Source organism: Acanthaster planci, linkage group LG06 (genome assembly GCF_054643075.1).
Source record: "Acanthaster planci isolate LZ-2023a linkage group LG06, COTS_SCS, whole genome shotgun sequence".
Classification (NCBI taxonomy): Eukaryota; Metazoa; Echinodermata; class Asteroidea; order Valvatida; family Acanthasteridae; genus Acanthaster; species Acanthaster planci.
Window position 1 is genome coordinate 21,177,635 of NC_141782.1, and position 17,748 is coordinate 21,195,382.

The 17,748-nt window shown below is 41.4% G+C and overlaps 2 protein-coding genes across 7 annotated transcripts in view; one reads left to right on the forward strand and one right to left on the reverse strand.

The window, feature by feature from the left end:
• LOC110986618 (NACHT and WD repeat domain-containing protein 2-like) overlaps nt 1–12,058 on the reverse strand; it is a 74,977-nt gene extending 62,919 nt beyond the window's left edge. The window contains exons 1-3 of one of the 6 annotated variants that reach the window (XM_022248630.2): nt 11,862–12,058; nt 3,071–3,427; nt 2,578–2,951 (exon numbers count right to left, since the gene is read on the reverse strand). In XM_022248630.2, the coding sequence (XP_022104322.1) occupies nt 2,578–2,633 (56 nt within the window). In that variant the 5' untranslated portion in view covers nt 2,634–2,951; nt 3,071–3,427; nt 11,862–12,058. The other 5 variants (XM_087138408.1, XM_022248628.2, XM_087138411.1 and 2 more) reach the window with 5 other exon arrangements.
• Nucleotides 12,059–12,083: 25 nt separating this feature from the next.
• Nucleotides 12,084–17,637, forward strand: LOC110986620 (biogenesis of lysosome-related organelles complex 1 subunit 4-like). The gene is made up of 5 exons (XM_022248634.2): nt 12,084–12,243; nt 13,648–13,719; nt 14,748–14,849; nt 15,567–15,692; nt 16,224–17,637. Exons 1-5 carry the CDS (start codon nt 12,121–12,123, stop codon nt 16,350–16,352), a joined length of 552 nt encoding a protein of 183 aa, XP_022104326.2. The 5' UTR covers nt 12,084–12,120; the 3' UTR covers nt 16,353–17,637.
• Nucleotides 17,638–17,748: the final 111 nt, after the last annotated feature.

Sequence of the window (17,748 nt, forward strand, 5' to 3'; positions counted from 1 at the left end):
CTAGTCTTTTTTCTCACGGTACATGTATATTGGTAAAAGTGCACTTCTTTCTAACTCCTGGCTGCCTAGGCACCACAGTACTGGAAAATCATCGCCCTTGGTGGAAACATTTTTTTCTGTCATCATTTCTTGGATTTGGTCAGAATCCATTACAGGTACATCTCCTGATTACATTATGGCTTCAAGGGTGACGCACAGCCAGCAAACCGAGGGAAGAGAATTGTTCCTGTCAACCAATGTGATGGCCTCAAATGAAATTACACAGATTGCTTCTGTTCATGTGTAACATGTATACGCCCAACACACAGGTGTACACGTGTAATTGCAGTCCCCCCCCCGCCAATGGTAGAGAATGTTTTCTTCCAAGGCCAGGACTTGTAACAAATTGTAAATTAATCAAATCAAAACCTCTTTTCTTTATATTCCTCTCCAACAGACACGCATGTGCTTATTCATGCGTGAGCGATACTTGCGAGTCTAGATTTGTATTGAACTAAACGGCAGGAAATGCTGAGGTCACCAGAAGCTGAATTTTCGGCGTAAGAACAACTTCATCCAAGCTGTGTGTTGGACAAGCAATCTGAAAGCAGCAAACTTTACATTCAGCCGCCTGGTGTGAGCATTTTGAGCTTTCGAATGAGGTGTTCAATCTCCAGGCAGAGTGTTAGATGTTGTCATGGTCAAGACACACATCAAATGCTCAGCGCTTAGTGATGGAACAGAATAACTCTGAATGAATGTGGCATTATGTGCATTCAGATTGTCAGCCCAACTCCCAGCTCTGATGAAAGCCTTCATGTACCGCAGTCGGCTGAAAATTCAGCTCCTTATACTGTATGTACTGTATGTACATAGTATTTTCTGGTGAGCACTGTTACTTTTGTCCAGCACATGTACATGTACATGTAACATCCATGCTTTGCAGTTTTGCTTCGTTTTGATTAAATAATTTGTAAAATATGTACAGTACATGCATGTACAGAGGTCATGTACCGGTACATGTAGGTGAATTCCAATTTTTCTAAGGCGTGAAATATCCCCTTTCATGAAATGGTTATTAGAGGCTAACTGTGTGGCTTCACAGTCAAAATTTGACCCATTGTAATGTACTTGTTTGCAGGTCTCTCCGCGGTACCGGTACAAAAGTGTGACATGAGATTGGGAAATGTATTAGGACAATAATAGCAAGCTATTCAATGGCCTTTTTTCCCCTTACTTTTACATTCCCACCCCACTGTTGAGGATTGTCCTCACTAAGATTTTTCCTAGCGAACTTCACGAGACACTGTGCGGTACATGTAACGTACATGTACATATACCTGTAAACATGTACATGTATGTGTGCCTAGAATGTCACGTGTGTAACATGGACAGAAAGTTACTTATCGGTACACATGTACATGTACATGTAAATATTGGTACACGTACCAAGTTGCAAGTTACATGTATAAATACGTACATGTACATGTCAATATCCCAACATTCTTCCAAAGGCTTTTAACTCAAATGTGGCTCTATGGTGACACGTGACTCATATCGTATTTGCAGAGCGGGTCACATAAATGTACTGTATAGGATCTGATACCAAGATGATGTACAAAACGCTACATGTACATGTACACACGTACGGTACATGTACATGTACAAATGACTGTGGAGTGATCATGGATGCTGAGGTGCTGACAAAGAAAGTCAGGAAAACATTCAAGTTAAAAAGGGGAAAAAAATCAGTGACCACATTATTCCTACTTCACTTCTTGGTAAAAAAACAAACAAAACGAACACGTCAAGCCAAAGGTACCGGTGTAAATGAGTGCTGTACAGCCTAGAATCCATCAAAATAAGGGTCTCACAATAACGAAGCAGTGGATGTTGTGGAATTTGTGTTATTGGGGTTCCAAACTAAAGAAATAAATTCCAGTCATTTTGCTGTTGAATCCTCTTCCAAAACAAAGATGTTTCCAAGTCCGAAACAAGACATGACATCATATACATGTTCCGATACATAATCTCAGTCCATAGTTTGTGAGTATCTCCCGTACCATGCCCCCAAAATTCACCAAAGTGTCCACATAAGTGCTTCTTTGACTTGAAGTTTGAGTCTCTGAGATGAAACAAGGGGGAGAAGCGATGCATCGTTTTCAAATGCACAGAAAATACGCACCGTCCTGACATGCCTGATAATGAAATTATACGTGATGTAGCACACACCGGTACCCTATCATGCAGTATGCACAAATGCTACAGCAACTGTTGGTACTGCATGCCACCCATACAGATACTGTATCAAGTTAGGTTTTTTATTTTTCCAACATCTGCGTGAAACTGCCAACAGCTGCTAACTTGATTTCACCCTTCCTGTCTGAGGTTAAACATGAAGGCAGGACGTTAATATTCTGCACATGTACATGTATGGTCACCAGGCACACTGCCCGCCAATTCAGAAGTTTTTTTAGTCTGCTCTTAGAAATGCCATGGCTGTCATTTCAAGTCATCAACACTGTAAATCAATGGATCGTTACATGTACATCCCTACTAGCATTTAACAGCGTATTAAGAATAAATGCAAAGCCTTACTTTTTGTTGGAGGTTTCGCCGTTGACACTCTGTGAAGAAGAGCAAGTGCTGCCCATATTTTAGTTACAGTGATAAACGTCTAGTTCCTACATGCTCCTCACAGCCATGAATTGCCTAGTTGGGCATGTGTACGCTGTCCATCCGAAAAACACGGAAATCACACCAGCAGACCTTCTTGACTCAACATCAAACAATTCAGCTATCAAATGCCAGGAGATAGATTTCAGACTTGGCACAAGAGGTGCTCTCACCTCGGTCAAAGCAATTATGTTGTGCCTTTTTTTTCCGGGAAAAAGCACTTCACCGTCCTTCGAGGGTGCCGATGTGCACGTCCACAGTGTGCAATGGAGCGAATGATCTGAAGTTCTCCGAAGCTGCGGCAAAATGATCCATAATTCAGTTGACAACTATGCACGTAAGTAATTTATAATCTATGAGTAAAAGCAGCTGAAAGACCAGTGATGTGTGCAAAGCCAATGGAACAAACACATACCGGTACATGTGCAGTCCTTCCAAATCAAAAAGTCTGTCAACTGTCCTGTCAGATACATCACACACGCAGTCCGCACTCAAAGACTCCTGCAGCATAGAACAATATTCATGTCCCGTGCTCCGTCTTTTTGATTTCGTACATGTACCGGTGGGGAGCTTAAGTAGCAGAATCATCCACTGCTGACTGGCACGCTTGTTTTTTGCCCGTGCGTGTGTACTGATGGCGAAAACTCCCAGACTCATTAAAATTCCTATGCAGTACGGGAAGCAATACAGCTGCAGTCACGGCACGCGTCGATGGGGCAGGGGACGGCTCCAGCGCATGCCTCAGTGGGGCTGGGGTCGGCTTCAGCACGGACTGTAACAGAAACCAGACAAAATCTGTTGTTTAATGCATACTGCCATGGCAATAATGATTTGCCAACATTCCCGGAGCCACGTGCGCCGTCAAGAAATATGGATTTGTGAGAATATTGATAATCAAGGCGCACGTGGCTTCATGCTCTGTAGACACGCACACAAAATCCAATCGATAGAAAGAATGTCATGTGTGTGCATATTTGTACTGGTCATTTCGTTTGTGGGCCTACTGGGAGGATTTGGTGATGTGAAATTACCAGAAAAATCAATGTGACTCGGGATAAAAATCATAGATGATACCTGACTGAATTTTGTCCAAAGATACCGGTATGTAATACAAAACTGCTACAAACTGCTTAATGACCTAAAATAAGAAAGAGAAAAATTCTGCTAGGATCAAAACGTCAGGCCCTCCATATTTTGCGATTTGAATTTTGTCCATTTGATAAATAATCAGTCTGGTTACATGAACACACATCCACGTTCAGCAGAATGAGGGCCACTAGAGAAATGCTAGACAATATGCTCCATGCATACAATGTACCCTCTTCTGGTTTTCTTACGCAATGTTCAGTACCAGGCAAGTTTTGATCAAGGACCATACATATATTTAACCATAGTTTGACTAACTCTGATGGTGGTTAACCGAACGACAGTTGGACTAGTCTAGTGAACTCTTCGCGACTAGCCCATCGAGATTAGTCGCATTGTTGGTTGCCACAAACCCTTCTAAATAGCACGGTGCAGAGAGGACCAGTTATAAGAAAAATGCCGGGAAAACAATATGTCATTAATAAACAACCAGTGTCACTTTCATCTTTGCTATTTTGCCCTTCCTGCAGCCACTTTTTCCCCCTTCGGCCAAATGACCTGATAACTGGTTGACCAGGGTTGTTGGCACTTCAATTACAGTGCACATGTATGTACATGTACGTCACAAACCAAACACTACATGTAGTTAACTCGTGGTCCTTGATAGAACTTGCCCACAGCTGAAATGCCACCTTCCCTCCTCTTCTCCCCCTCCCCCCCAAAAAAAACCAGGAGAACTGGACATTCCTTAGGCATCACCACTGTGCAACTGGGTAAGGTACATATACACAAACTGATAACCAGTTTTGACAGCTGTTATCCCGAGTGCAGTGATCAAAGAAAACATCATCACTTCCAGACGACCACTCCCTAACTCCAGCAGCAGACGCAGCTGGTCTGTAACTTCTAGTACACTGTAATTTCCTGACTGAGAGGACAGAACACAGACTAAACATCCTCAGTGTTTAAGGACGAACATTTCAAAACCATAACATCCTTACACTGTAACCTTGCATGCGTCTCATAACAAGCCCATCTGAGCTTCTGCATCCAATAGCATTACTCGGTACATGTACACATACATGTATGTACATGTATGTGTACATGTAACTTTGTTGAATGGTGAGACTGGCCATGATATACCCGGTACACAGTGTACATGTACATGTACAATGGACGTACAGTGTACAGCGTACATGTACATGTGCAGTGTACATGTATTTCTATTGCACAGTGAAAACAACATGTATGATGACCTGCCGGTATCTGTGTACATGTACATGCATTTAGGTCAAACTGAGTAACTTTGAATTCATTTAAAATTTAAAAATACATTAATTACTTTTTTACCATTCATACATATACCGGTACATACATGAAAGAATTTGGAGCCTTTTTCGCTGAATTTGTGAACAATTTTAATTCCTTGAAATGTTACACAAATGATTGCGACTGCTCACGCATTTGTACATGTACATGTAGACCTGTCATGCCTGTATCAAACCTAACGAGGGAGAAACTTTTAGCTTTCTGACTACCACTTAGCCTGCTCATGCACACCGAGCCTTTGATGATGCTCAGCTACATGTACTTTCCTCTTCCTTGATTCAAGTCGACTTAAGTGCCATTCACTGAGCAGGCAAAGTCAACACCAACACAAAGAGCAATTGACAACCGTCCCTTCCTCCTTCCCCAAAAAAGAAAAGTTAGAAAGCACAGCATGCAACTAAGCACAATAGGATGACACTGCTGCCTGCTTCTATGACGTCAATGGTGACAATGGGCGTTGTCGTGGAGACAATAGTATCATCTGTTTGACAGGTACCGGTACACATGTTTTGGAGTACATGTACTTTGTTCAGCAGTACCGGGTACATGTACTTGTGTACCGATAGTGTACAGTGGTGCACATGTACATGTACGTAAGTGTACATGTACATGTGTACAATTCTGGTTAAAGTGTTTTTAATGACGTCAACTGCTTGAAGTTTAATGACCTGTTCTGGAATTTGCACATTTTGCATGATGAAGACTGCACACAAGTTACGGTAGACCATGTTTGTTCAACCACATGAATGGGTACAATGCATAATGTATGAATAGACAGTGTACATGTAAGCATAGCGAGGGCATCATGGTAATTCCAGAAATTAGGGGTCCAAAAGTGTGTCATTTTTACATCTGACCTTTGTTATTCGACATGGAAATATCACCGGAATTGATTTCAAACTGTTACAATTTGTTTGGCAGGTAATTTACATTAATTCATCACTCTTGAAAATTAGAAAATAAGTTCTGAACTTACAAAATCATATGTCAGATGTGACAGAGACACGAAAGAAAAAAATGGAGCCCTAATTTCTGGAATTACCCATGTACATGTACCAGTACCTACTATATTCCTTTGTTTTGAGCAGTTAAGAAAACTCGGTGAAAATACTCATTTTTCTTGAACTGGGAACACAATTCTCAGCTGGAATTTGTAAAAGGTTTCCTTGACCGTTCCTCTTCCTTTGACAACAGATAACCCTAACTCCAAAATGCCTCTAAACTTCTTTTTCAGCGAAGATGACATGTCCTGTCGACAGGGGTATGTCCACAGAATGTTTTCCCTTCCTGCATCACGTGGATACTGGTGTCTTGCGTTAGCAAGTCTACATCAAAGATTATATAGCGCTGCGTAGCGCCGCTAAGATGGGTAATTCGGCCACTAAGGTGTTATCACCATGGGCGCCATTCGAGTCTGAGCGTTAATGTGTGTGCGTGCCTGTCGCAGCGCTTGCGCCTGCGCATTAACATGCACTGCGCAGGCGTAGTCCAACCAGAATGGCGCCCACGTGATAACAACATTTTACGCGTATTCGCGGTGACGTTCTCCATCTTGCGCCGCTATGCGGTGCTATACGATCTTTGGTCTACACTAGGTACCGGTACATGTACATATACACATTGTACACCTGGTCAATGTGCAGCACTAGTTCAGAACATATAATACATGTACATGTACAAACTACACATGTATACTACATGTACAGTATGCAATTCACCTGCAGTTGGGTGTGTGGGCCAGTACAAAAATCATTTCCACTCTACCGGTATCTGTTTTATAGATTAGATTTTCAAAAAAAAACAAAACGAAAATTTGCATTCCACTGAACCATCATTCCTGTTTTTCTGTTTATTTTCTATTACATGAATATACATGTACAATCAACACATGTCCAAATACCGGTAAGTGTAACGAGATTAGAGCTAGTATAACATTATAATGTAATTTTCGGTCGTTTCTCATTTGATTTTACACTACAGAGTTGTACATGTAAACCAATTACAGATCATCATGTCTCAGTCCATAACACATTGTGAATGTTACCGGTATAAGCTAATTTAACTGTGACAAAGGTACGAGTACCGTACATGTACATGCTATGGCGTTATGTACATGAACCGGGTACCATAGGGGCGTACAGGCACCCGTATACTTGTCTCTGGGTCAAAAGGACTACAAATTTGTTGAAATGTACATGTACATACCCATACTAGTAAATATACAGTACCTGTACGTGTGCTTGTTATGGCAAAAATCTTGATCCCCACAATACGATTCTGAATCTCCTAACACAGTTCTTTTTTTGCCCTTTGAAGCAGGGAAGGCCTACCCATGCACAATCCTCTTGAATCCTTTTGTAGAATGTTCCCTCTGAACTGCATAGACAAATTCCACAGAGCTGCTGGGAACTTGAAATGTTTATTGAGGCAGAGGAGAACAAAATTCTCGTCCAGGTCTTTTGCAAAAACAAAAATGTGGAGGTCGACTTCAATTTTCATAAATTTCTCAATATGGCCGATGGATTTTCTGGATCCTTTTGCCTACTTGTTTAAATTAAGGAAAACTGTGCAACACATGTAGAAAGGAAGCAAGTGGGAAAAGAAACCCGTTTCTGAAAAAAAACACATCAGCCAAAATACCGGTACCATTGCTTAAAGTCAAAACTGGTCCGACTAATGATTTCAGGCTATTTTAAACAGAGTACCATTGATTTCTTGTAACTGCTTTTTGAATAGGCTGAAAGAGGCTTTGTTCTTTAGATAGTACCGGTAGTTTTTCAGGGATGACAGGTGAATGTTCTTGTCTCTCTGCTGAGGAGCCTTCATCCCATATTACTTCATGTACATGTACATGTATGTGTTTATGTACAGGTCAGTGAACTTGCCCCAAACACATTTTGTATCCAGTTACAGTGAATCATCTCAAATGTGCAATGTACAGTACATATGAGTAAGTCAATTATATATGTACATGTACAAACCTGTATTATAGGTTACTTTTCAAGGTCGAGTCATGGTCACAAATGAACAGTCAAATGGTCTATGGATGCACATGTACAAAAAATGAACTCCTTAAAACTGCTCTTTTGCGTCCCATTTATCTCAACTTCCAAGTTTCATCTTGTCATTTACACGGTACTGTAATTTGGAGAACTCTGAGGGGTTTTGTGTGTACATGTACACTAATTAATGCAACTTTGCATTTTCGAGAGAAATAGTGTGAGCTCATCCCAGAAAGAAACCTCAATATCGTGGGACTTTCAGCACCAAAATTGCCAGAATTTGGGATTTTGTGCTGTCTTAAACCTATGTTTTTTGTTTTTGTTTCAGTTCATGAGAGTGGGCCAGTAAACAAAATTTTAATAGAGACTAAACTTTGGGTTCAAAATTTGAGTAGAAGTCCCCTTATAATGAAAAGTGTCTTCCAAAAATGACATGAAATGAACAGTGCTCCGTGTGGCAGCAACCAGCAGCATTCCATGCCACCTTAAGTGAGCAAGTCGCCCATTGGCCAGCACATAAGGCTGGTCACAGGAACAGCAGGGTTCAAATCCCGATCCAGGACTTAAAAAAGCCCAATCTTTCACTGTTCCAAATCAAACCCTACATGAAATTGTAAATTACATGTAGTTTACTTTTGAGATTTGTGGCTTTGGAGAATTTGTCATGGGGAATAAAGTCTGAAAGTACACTAGTTCTGAAGTCCACCTTGTGAATACGAATTCACAATGACAATACAAGCATAGAACCCGAGGAAACTCTTTTGTCAGGATTTTACAAAATTGAGACCATTTCCAGCCAGTCTTGACTTATCATACATGTAACATTCACAAGGATTTTTTTTTTGGGGGGGGAGGGAGGAAATGCACGATAGCATGGGTACTTGTACAACCAAAAAAGGGTCTAAAGTTTCTTTCATCTTTGTCAGGTATGGTACGAGTACAGGTTAAAAGGTTGGAAAATAGAGCGTTCCATGTTATGGACCTGGTATCGACAAGGCACAATGTACACGTAAAACATACGGCCCCATGTACCGATAGTTCTAGGGGTACACCATTTCCAAGTTCACAAGCACCACTAAGTATAGAAAGGGGCGCCCATCTTACCAACCTTATCGCCATCATTCTAATTAATGGCTCTGAGGATTTTTTAAGGGGGAAATAAAGTTTGAATTAAATGTCGACCAGGGAATTTAATAGATCTGAGGCAATATCCGTCAAAACATTCAAAACTAACAGCAAAATTCCGTCTCACGACGGGTTAATTGATGTCAATCTCTTACGTACATGTATGACTAATACCTGCGATTCACATAGCACGTAATCACTGGTTGCGCAAAACTAAAAAATTGCGCATGCAATTTTTAAATTTGTGCACTTTCACAGATTGCATTGAACAGTGCCGGTAGGCTACATGTACTTCACTACCGGTACTAGGCCAGACCCGTAAACAGGGCCATTATCAGATATTCACTGGATTTTTTTAGCTGCAATTGCACCCGTATGTTCATTAATTACGGCGCTAACTACATGTACATGTATCCCCCAGGCTGCTATTTGCAGAAAATTTGCCTTTCCCTCGTTTCGAGGAAAAACGTTGCCTTCATTTGGCATTTTTCCCCACTTCCGATGAAGTTTAGGCCGACTTGCACATGACACAGACTCCTTCGTATGGTTAAGTGACAGTAATAGCCTGTAAGGAGAGCCTGCCTACTTTGCATCCAGACTTCTGCACATACGAACTCCATTCAGATCCATGAGAGTACCTGTCAATCCAAGTATTTGTGGACACACTGACAGCTGTTTTGTGTTGCAGCTAATGCGCAACACCGCCCTTACATGTAGCTCGTTCCCGGTCCAGTCAAGTACTGCTTACGGCAAATTGTTAAATATGTAGCTTGGCTTGCTCTCTGTGACGTGACATGAAACAGCCGCCAGTTTTGTGCAAGTTGGGCCAAAATTTGTCCAGAGTCTGAAAGTGGGAAAATGCCAATTGAAGGCAACATTTTTCCTCAAAAAGAGGGAAAGGCACGTTTTCTGTAAATAGGAGCCTGAGGACAGATAGCCCCGTAAGCAGTGAACATAATGTACCAGTACAGGTGCATTTTCAGCTCATAATGTCCCCAGACATGCCGCATAAACTAGATCGGGGTAAATCACTATCAATTGGTTTGGGGCCACATTGACGAAGGAGTAGAGGCCCCCTACATATCATGGGATGTCCAGATTTCGAGGGGCCCTGTTTTCGCGTCCTTAACTTCTGCATTATGCTGTACGATGTAAACAACTTCGAGTGAAGTAAAATACCTTCAGACTTGCTGAAGATCTTCTCTTCTCCCTACTGAAGAACATACATGTAAGCCATTTTTCCAGTTCAAGTATGATTATTACTTTGCAAAGTAAATTACGGTTAATGAAATAATCTCCACAGTAAGCACTAGAACATGTTTTTTGTTTCAGTTTTAGAAATAAATGAAAGTGTGATCAATTTAAAACATTCAGTTTAACAAAACATCCAATTTAGTAATTTCATGTTTAATGAAATATAAACATAGGGAAGTTGGAAAAAACATAAAACACAAGGAAACTTTAAAGTTGAAAACAATGAAACACCTGCAATAGTTTTATCTTTAGTTCTAATTTGAATGTAAAATCATTTCAATATTTTGAGGTAAAAAAAGAGATTGATTGAGGAAAAGAAGACTTTCAACAATAAAAGATAAGATGAAGTCGCACAAGATGTGTCCCATGGCAACAAACATTTTCTTCATGCTTGGCTTCACTTGGGCACCATACCTCTGTACAACCCTCGAAAATAGGTCACAGTCAGCGACGGAAGGCACGTTCGTGAGAGCATCAGAGATCACTCCGTTGTGCTAAAGCTGTGAAGGTCATCCAGTTTTGATCGTTGTTTTCACATTGCATGTACGTAGGGACGGTGATTGGGACATTAGTTAATGTCTTCCATTTGTTTGTTTGTTTTTCAAATTAACCCCTTGACGATGGGAATTTCTTTCTGAAAGCCGACTCCAAGAATGCCAGCCTCGCTTGGCCACGAAAGCCACCTGCCAAACCGCAAATTCTCGGTTTGTGGCCCTGCGTGCTCTGCACGCTTTGAATTACACAATGAAAAGGCTGATTGTTCGGTGGCATGCGGCTCTACTCACGCTTCCACATTCCCGTTGCCTCTTTTCAAAGTGGCGACTATTGTGAAGCTGGAGATTATGATGCAAATTCGGTCTTTTCATTTCTGGGCTACACACAAAGGCCAATTACCATATATACATGAGCCAGGGTCTGCCTTCTTTCACCGTGTTCGCTCGAGCGTGGGCCGAGAATAATAGCTAAAAAGCGGGCTGAGGATCTCAATTTTTACAGCGTTTCTAGCCCCGTCCCGGTGCGAAGGGGTTAAAGGGAAGGCCTTTTCCCCTCCAAAACTGGTCTCTGGTGGATACACGTACTACAGGGCCCTGTTTACAGGTCTATACTTTGACTAGTACTAGTAGTAGGCTCTACATGTTCCACATGTACCAACCATGCCAGAGGAAAGTTACATGAACATGTAGCCGAGCCGTTTTAGTATTTTAATTTATATAAGCCAGGTAAGCCGCGTGTAGGCCTACCCCGAGAACTGTGGTGTCCGACGTCCGCCCCACTCCCACGAGTGGAGCGGACGTCGGGGACCGGACCCCACATGCACAGTTGGCGGCGCGTGCCTAATTGAGATAGCTGTTGTAGTTGTTGGTTATAGGCCCTATTCTTCATGTTCTTAGAAAATGTATTTTCACTCACCCTGATCACACAGCTTCTAAGACTCGCCCGCAGATAAACAGTCGATGAAGATGAACCTTGAATGACAGCTTGCAGAACTAATTTGATCGGTTGATGACAAATAGCTGATGAGCCAAATCGAATCGTGACGAGAAACGTGTTTTTGTGCGAAATTTGTGCTGTGCAGGCTGCGATGTATATGCATGATCGATGACATGATGTGCCGTGAACGCGTCACAGCGCCACCAAGTGTCACGATATTGTAGAATGAGGAAACAAGATGGCGGATTCTGTGGAAGTAGAAAACAAGGTTGGCGAGCGCGAGGCGGACAGAACTGCCGCAATTTTGCAAGACACTGCAAAGGATTACGCCGAGTATGTCCTGGTCGATCCCCAGAGGGAGGTTAGTTTCTTAGCAATTTAGGGGCAATTGATCCGTGTCTGCTACTCTGCTCTTTGGTTAGCCCAGGCAGTGCCATCGATATGGTCGACGTCGTTACGATAGTACATGTACATGTATGTACGTCATGTACGTGCATGACGTGTAGGCCTAGCTGCCTGGGCGATTTTGGGTCAACTCGTAGTCGTACATACATTTGTGTGTATTCAGGCTGGGACCTGGGTATGAACTGACTGGGGTTTCAATTTTGGAGGACAACTTGACCCGGGTACATGTATTTGAGTTGACCAGTTTCCCTGCAAGCTAAACAGCAGACTTGTATTCAAGTCACAAAACATCAAGTCTGGGTCCATGTCCAAGTCACATCTCTCAAGTCTGAGTCCTGAGTCATCTGGGTCGAGTCTGAGTCCAGGTCACGAGTCATAAAGGTTGAGTCTGAGTTACAAGTCACCTTTCATTTGCATAAATGAAACATTTTTCCCCTGTTTTTCCTCAGACTGCAGAATTCGCTCTTCCATTTGCATATTGCTTAAAATTGATAAACCCAAAATTGACTCCATTTGGAACGGATGCCGTGACCGATCATTGTGCTTTCACAAACGCACAGAGTGTACTGACATCAGATTGTCAGACCCATAACTGAGATTCTTCGAACACCAATACACATGATTCAAAGCATTTCCTTGGCAGGGCAACAGTCTGCATTCATCAAGAATAGTCTGGTACCAAATACATCATTGTGTATTAATTCAGTATCAAGTGTGGACAGCAGAGTACATGGATGTACATGTTTCCACACGTTGATTTCCCTAATCAGTAGGCCTACATGTACATTACATGTACATCGGCAACCATGCATGAACCACATTAGCCGCATCACGCGCTGTTTTGCTCAGTGAAAAAAAATGCAAAAATTTAATATCTGCTAGTCACAAGTCATGCAGGTCAAGTCCGAGTCCGCAGCCCGAAGTCCAAGTCCAAGTCATTTGTCAAAGTGAGTCAAGTCCAAGTCGTTAAAAATGTGACTCGAAGAGCACTTGAGTCCCAGTCCTAGTCATGCAAATCTGCTCCACAGTACTAAGGGTGTTTCAAGGAATCTTCGGTTTCATTACCAGAAATTTGTAATAATAATATATAGACTTACAATATATGTACCATATGCATTGTACTTTCATGCTTTCTATTGAAACCAGATATAAATGGTGTGCACCTTCAGTGGTTTATTGAGAGATGATTGTGAAGAAAATAGAAAAACAATGTGCCAGCGTGGGAGCGAGGTTGTATTGGTTGGTGGACAGGTTTGTTTTCATGTTATAAGCCAAAACACTAGTATTAAATTCTGGATTGCAAAACTTATAACATTTTTCTCTACTAAGATTCCCAGTCGTTGTGCTTTGTTTCCTGCAGAAGCAGCAACTAGATGAAAAGATAGAGGAAATGCTAACGAGGCTGGATGAATTCTGCGCTGTTGTAGACATGGTGAGAAATAGTCATGAAAATGCTGTTTATTCCACAGTGTCTCAATCTGACTCAGACTAAACATCTGTGTTCTAACTTTTTTCATTTGAAAAGAAAAACATACATGTACAGTGTTAGCAAAGATAAACTTTAATACTACCTGCACATGTGCATCTTTCTCCATGCAACATGACACAACGCTACTGTTGGTTTGTCATTCTTTCTGTGGAAACACTCATGTACATGTATATGCACGCCTACTTGTATGCAACATGCATGGTAACTTTTATCATATAGAATAGTCACCTTAAACATCTCCACATGGTTAGCATGGTGTGCTCAGAGTTGTACAGTACACGTTGCATGTAGAACGCTTATATAATAAATATGGTTTATTGTTATTATGCACATTATCGCAGCCGTACGGCAGAATTAATGGGTACAAGTATTACAAATTAATCGTGATATTCATTTAAAAACATCAAAATGGATATATTGCAAAGAAATAACTGTTTGAAACGACTAGACCCAAAAAATGAAAGAATATCTTCCACGGCACATAGGAAAAGATATGAAAGCGCATGTCAGTGAATTGAAGTCAAATGGCAAACATGGAGCATGTAATAAACACAGCAGTGATGTTTTGTTAAATTTCCGGTACACCATACATAATGCACACATGTACATGTATGTGAAACATTGTAAACCAATCACAAGATAAAGCCTATGTAATCCTGTGCGCGTGTTTTGGGGAAAAACAGATGAGATTTATTTATTTTGATTTATTTATTCCATTTCTTTACCCAGGGTATGCCCAAACAGTTACAAACTGGTTTCCATTGGGGCCCTGCATATTACAAACAATTAAGTAATGGTAAACTCACATCACAAGACTATTACTTTGTCGGAACATACAATGAACACTGAAACAAAATAAAATCATTTCAATGTACGGGTTCATGTACATCTACAGTACGTTATAGACGATCATCAGCTCTTTCACAGAATTTGTTTGCATTTAGCATCCACGTTCCACCATCCATATGCAGATTCGCACAGATTCCTCCCTGTCACTCAACAGAAGTCTTCCAGGCATCCATGCCAAAGCTCAGGAGATCAGAGGCATCTTCCAGCGTATAGACCGACTTGAGGTAAGACATGTACTTGTAAGCGGCAGCTGTATCGATATTTACCAGTACAGTGTCCTCAGAATCCGTCTGGAAAACATTCACGCATACATGTACGTCTATGTACCCATGACAGCCTAATGATGGCCCTCAGGTTCGACATCAAAATAAAGACGGTTTGCAAACAGTGCTCTGGTCAGATGTTAATCCCCTTCAAATCATTTTCCTGGTTGGAACAAAATCATTTGCCAGTTTGAAAGGAAGAGTTTCCTGGTTGCTAATTGGTGTCACGAGCAAACGGTTAGCAATTGACCGAGTAGAAAAAAATTGCTGTACTGCTGCCTTTGCTATAGAACTTCAGTGGCACCCAGTCGGTCCTTCACAGCCAGCCATAGAGGATTAAGTAGCGGTCTACATCTCTTGGCAACAAAGAAGATCAACTTTTCTTTTCAGTTTGCCAATTCCTTATTAACCATTACATTTTGGGAATCATTACCTTTTGAAGAAAGCTTTTGTCTCTTAAACAACAAATTGATCCAAGGAGACACCTTACAGCATCTGTGCATGCTTGTTAACTTAAGGCAGGAGCATAGTTTGCGATTAGACAGGGCACCCTATTGGTCAAAAGGGTATTATGTGCATGATCACAGTGCCATGACGGAATGTCTAATTCTGATCACCAGCTTAGCATGTGGACCAGTGATTTCTAGATGCGTGCCTTTTTTCTGCTTTGCTATGCAGGAGTTTGTGGGCGTGGTTCGTGACAATGTCGCAGCTATGGAAGAGGAAGTGAACGAGGTAGAACGAGAGCAAGGAACTCTTCACTCCATCAAGAACCTGCTGAGTACCCTGCCCGTCTTCACCACGGTTTGTACCGTTTGTTTGTGTGTGGTTGGTTTCCAGTTTTGTGGTACAGAGGCTTTGTGTGGTAGCCATCTTGCAGGGCAGTTCTTTTCTTCCCACAGAGAAATCTCCTTTGTGCATACCCTGTGGAACAAAAGCACTGGCCTGCAACATGGCGGCCGTGCAAACCCTCTATTGGTTGATGGTACTTCTGTTGTTGCAGTTATCCCTTTTCTGTTGTTACTTTTAGTGCTGACACGAAGTAACTTTGGGTTCCCAGGTTGGAATCTCATGGAAGACTCTTGTTCTGTTAGGAAAAGTCAGCCTTAAATGTGTGGACTTCAGAGTCTGTCAGGTTATTCATACTAGGTATACATGCTCGTGACAGAATTGTATATTGTAGAGTTTTGCCAAAGAGAGGGAACAAATGACAACAGTCACTAATTTGAGCATGAGGAATGTCACAGCACACCTCCAAGACACCGATATTCCCACAACATTCAAAAAGATGCGTAACAGTCATATTATTCATGCACTTCTCTCTTTTTCTTTCAGAAAAGAAGTTCAGGCCCAAAGCCCCCAAAGAAATTCACACCGTTGGAGATTTTCAAAACGTCTGATTACATCAAGGCTGAGCCCGATGAAACACCACCAGTGCCGGAGGCAAAGAACGGAGACACATGATATGAATCAAAGGCACAAGTCTTGCCCTTCTTACAACTCATTGTCTAATTTCCCAACTCTTTTCCATAATGATGCCACACAACCTCCTGCAGTTGTTCTGTCTAACCCACAGTGTCAGTGTTTGTAGACATACAGCCAGCTGTCAAAAAGTTTCAGACCACCTGGAATTTTGTCAGTATTTCTGTCACTGGCCTGCATTACAGTTTCTCATTGAATTGTTACATTATATGTCTTAACGGTGGTCCATAACATCCGAGTATTGCTATGAGCCCAGTTCAGTGAAATTTTTTGCAAAGGCAGGTTTTGTGTAACATTTTGTCTTTAATGCCGCCTGGTAAAGATGCTAGTCAAAGTCATCAGACACAGAAGAGGGCACACTAAATATTAGACTGGATTCATTGCAAATCATTGAAATGTAACCAAGATACCGAGGTTACACGTTGAAAATGAACATGATTGCTATGATTTATTGGTTCAAGTTTGGTTTCTCTTCAGGTTAATGCATTTTGTTGGGGGTGTCCCAAAGTTTTAGAAATGACTGTATATACTATGTGATTCCACACAATAACTGAAGGGCTGGACATTTGCACCACATTAAACCAGATGGTGTAACGAAGTGCCGAGAAAAAACGCAGTTTGGGGTCCTTGACGGAAACTTTGAAATCATGTGACATACATGTACACCCCAGCATGGGGAAATCCACATGATTTTAATAATCACTTCGTAATGCAACAGGTACATGAACATTTTTTTTTAAAATCATTCCTTTCCAAAGATGCAAAATTGTTGCGACGTTTCATATCATGTTTAGTTAATGTGTACAAAATTCTCACCTCCACACAGTTGAACAAAACCCACCCATAAGAGACACCACCAGCCTCTTGTGTAGGGAAGTGAAATCACTTGAAAATACTTGTACAATCAGTGTCACTTGGGACCTCATTGGTGGATTTGTGGCCAGGTCAAGAAGATGTGACTAACAGAGTTAGCACCAGTTCCTGTGTGCTCTCTGTGCATCTCCCATACCGTGTACAACTGTATGGGTTTATTTTGCATGCGAATGAGAGAAAAAAACTAGATGATTTTCCTCCTTCTGACAGTGTACTCAAAGATACAAAGTTACGAATGACTATAAATAAATGAGAATGGTATCAACAGTTGGTTTACTCATTTTTGTATATACATGGTGTGCAGCTGTTGAGGCATGATTGGAGAGATTAATATAATCTTAAAAAATTGTACATTGATAATAAATCTGCAATTGTGAATTGCTGTCAAAATGAAGACCGATTTGTCCGTGAAAGCGTATGTGTACAGATAAGGCTTTTGCTTTGGTGTGTAGATTAATTGCGGTATGTGTAACGCCGTAAAGTAATGTTGCCTTTGGTCCCAGTC

Bases quoted from the DNA above. Each gene is read 5' to 3' on its own strand.
- LOC110986620 (XM_022248634.2), top strand. From the start codon at position 12,121: ATGGCGGATTCTGTGGAAGTAGAAAACAAGGTTGGCGAGCGCGAGGCG. The intron at 12,244-13,647 runs GTTAGTTTCTTA...TGTTTCCTGCAG, and splicing joins TGGTCGATCCCCAGAGGGAG to AAGCAGCAACTAGATGAAAA. The intron at 14,850-15,566 runs GTAAGACATGTA...TTTGCTATGCAG, and splicing joins AGCGTATAGACCGACTTGAG to GAGTTTGTGGGCGTGGTTCG.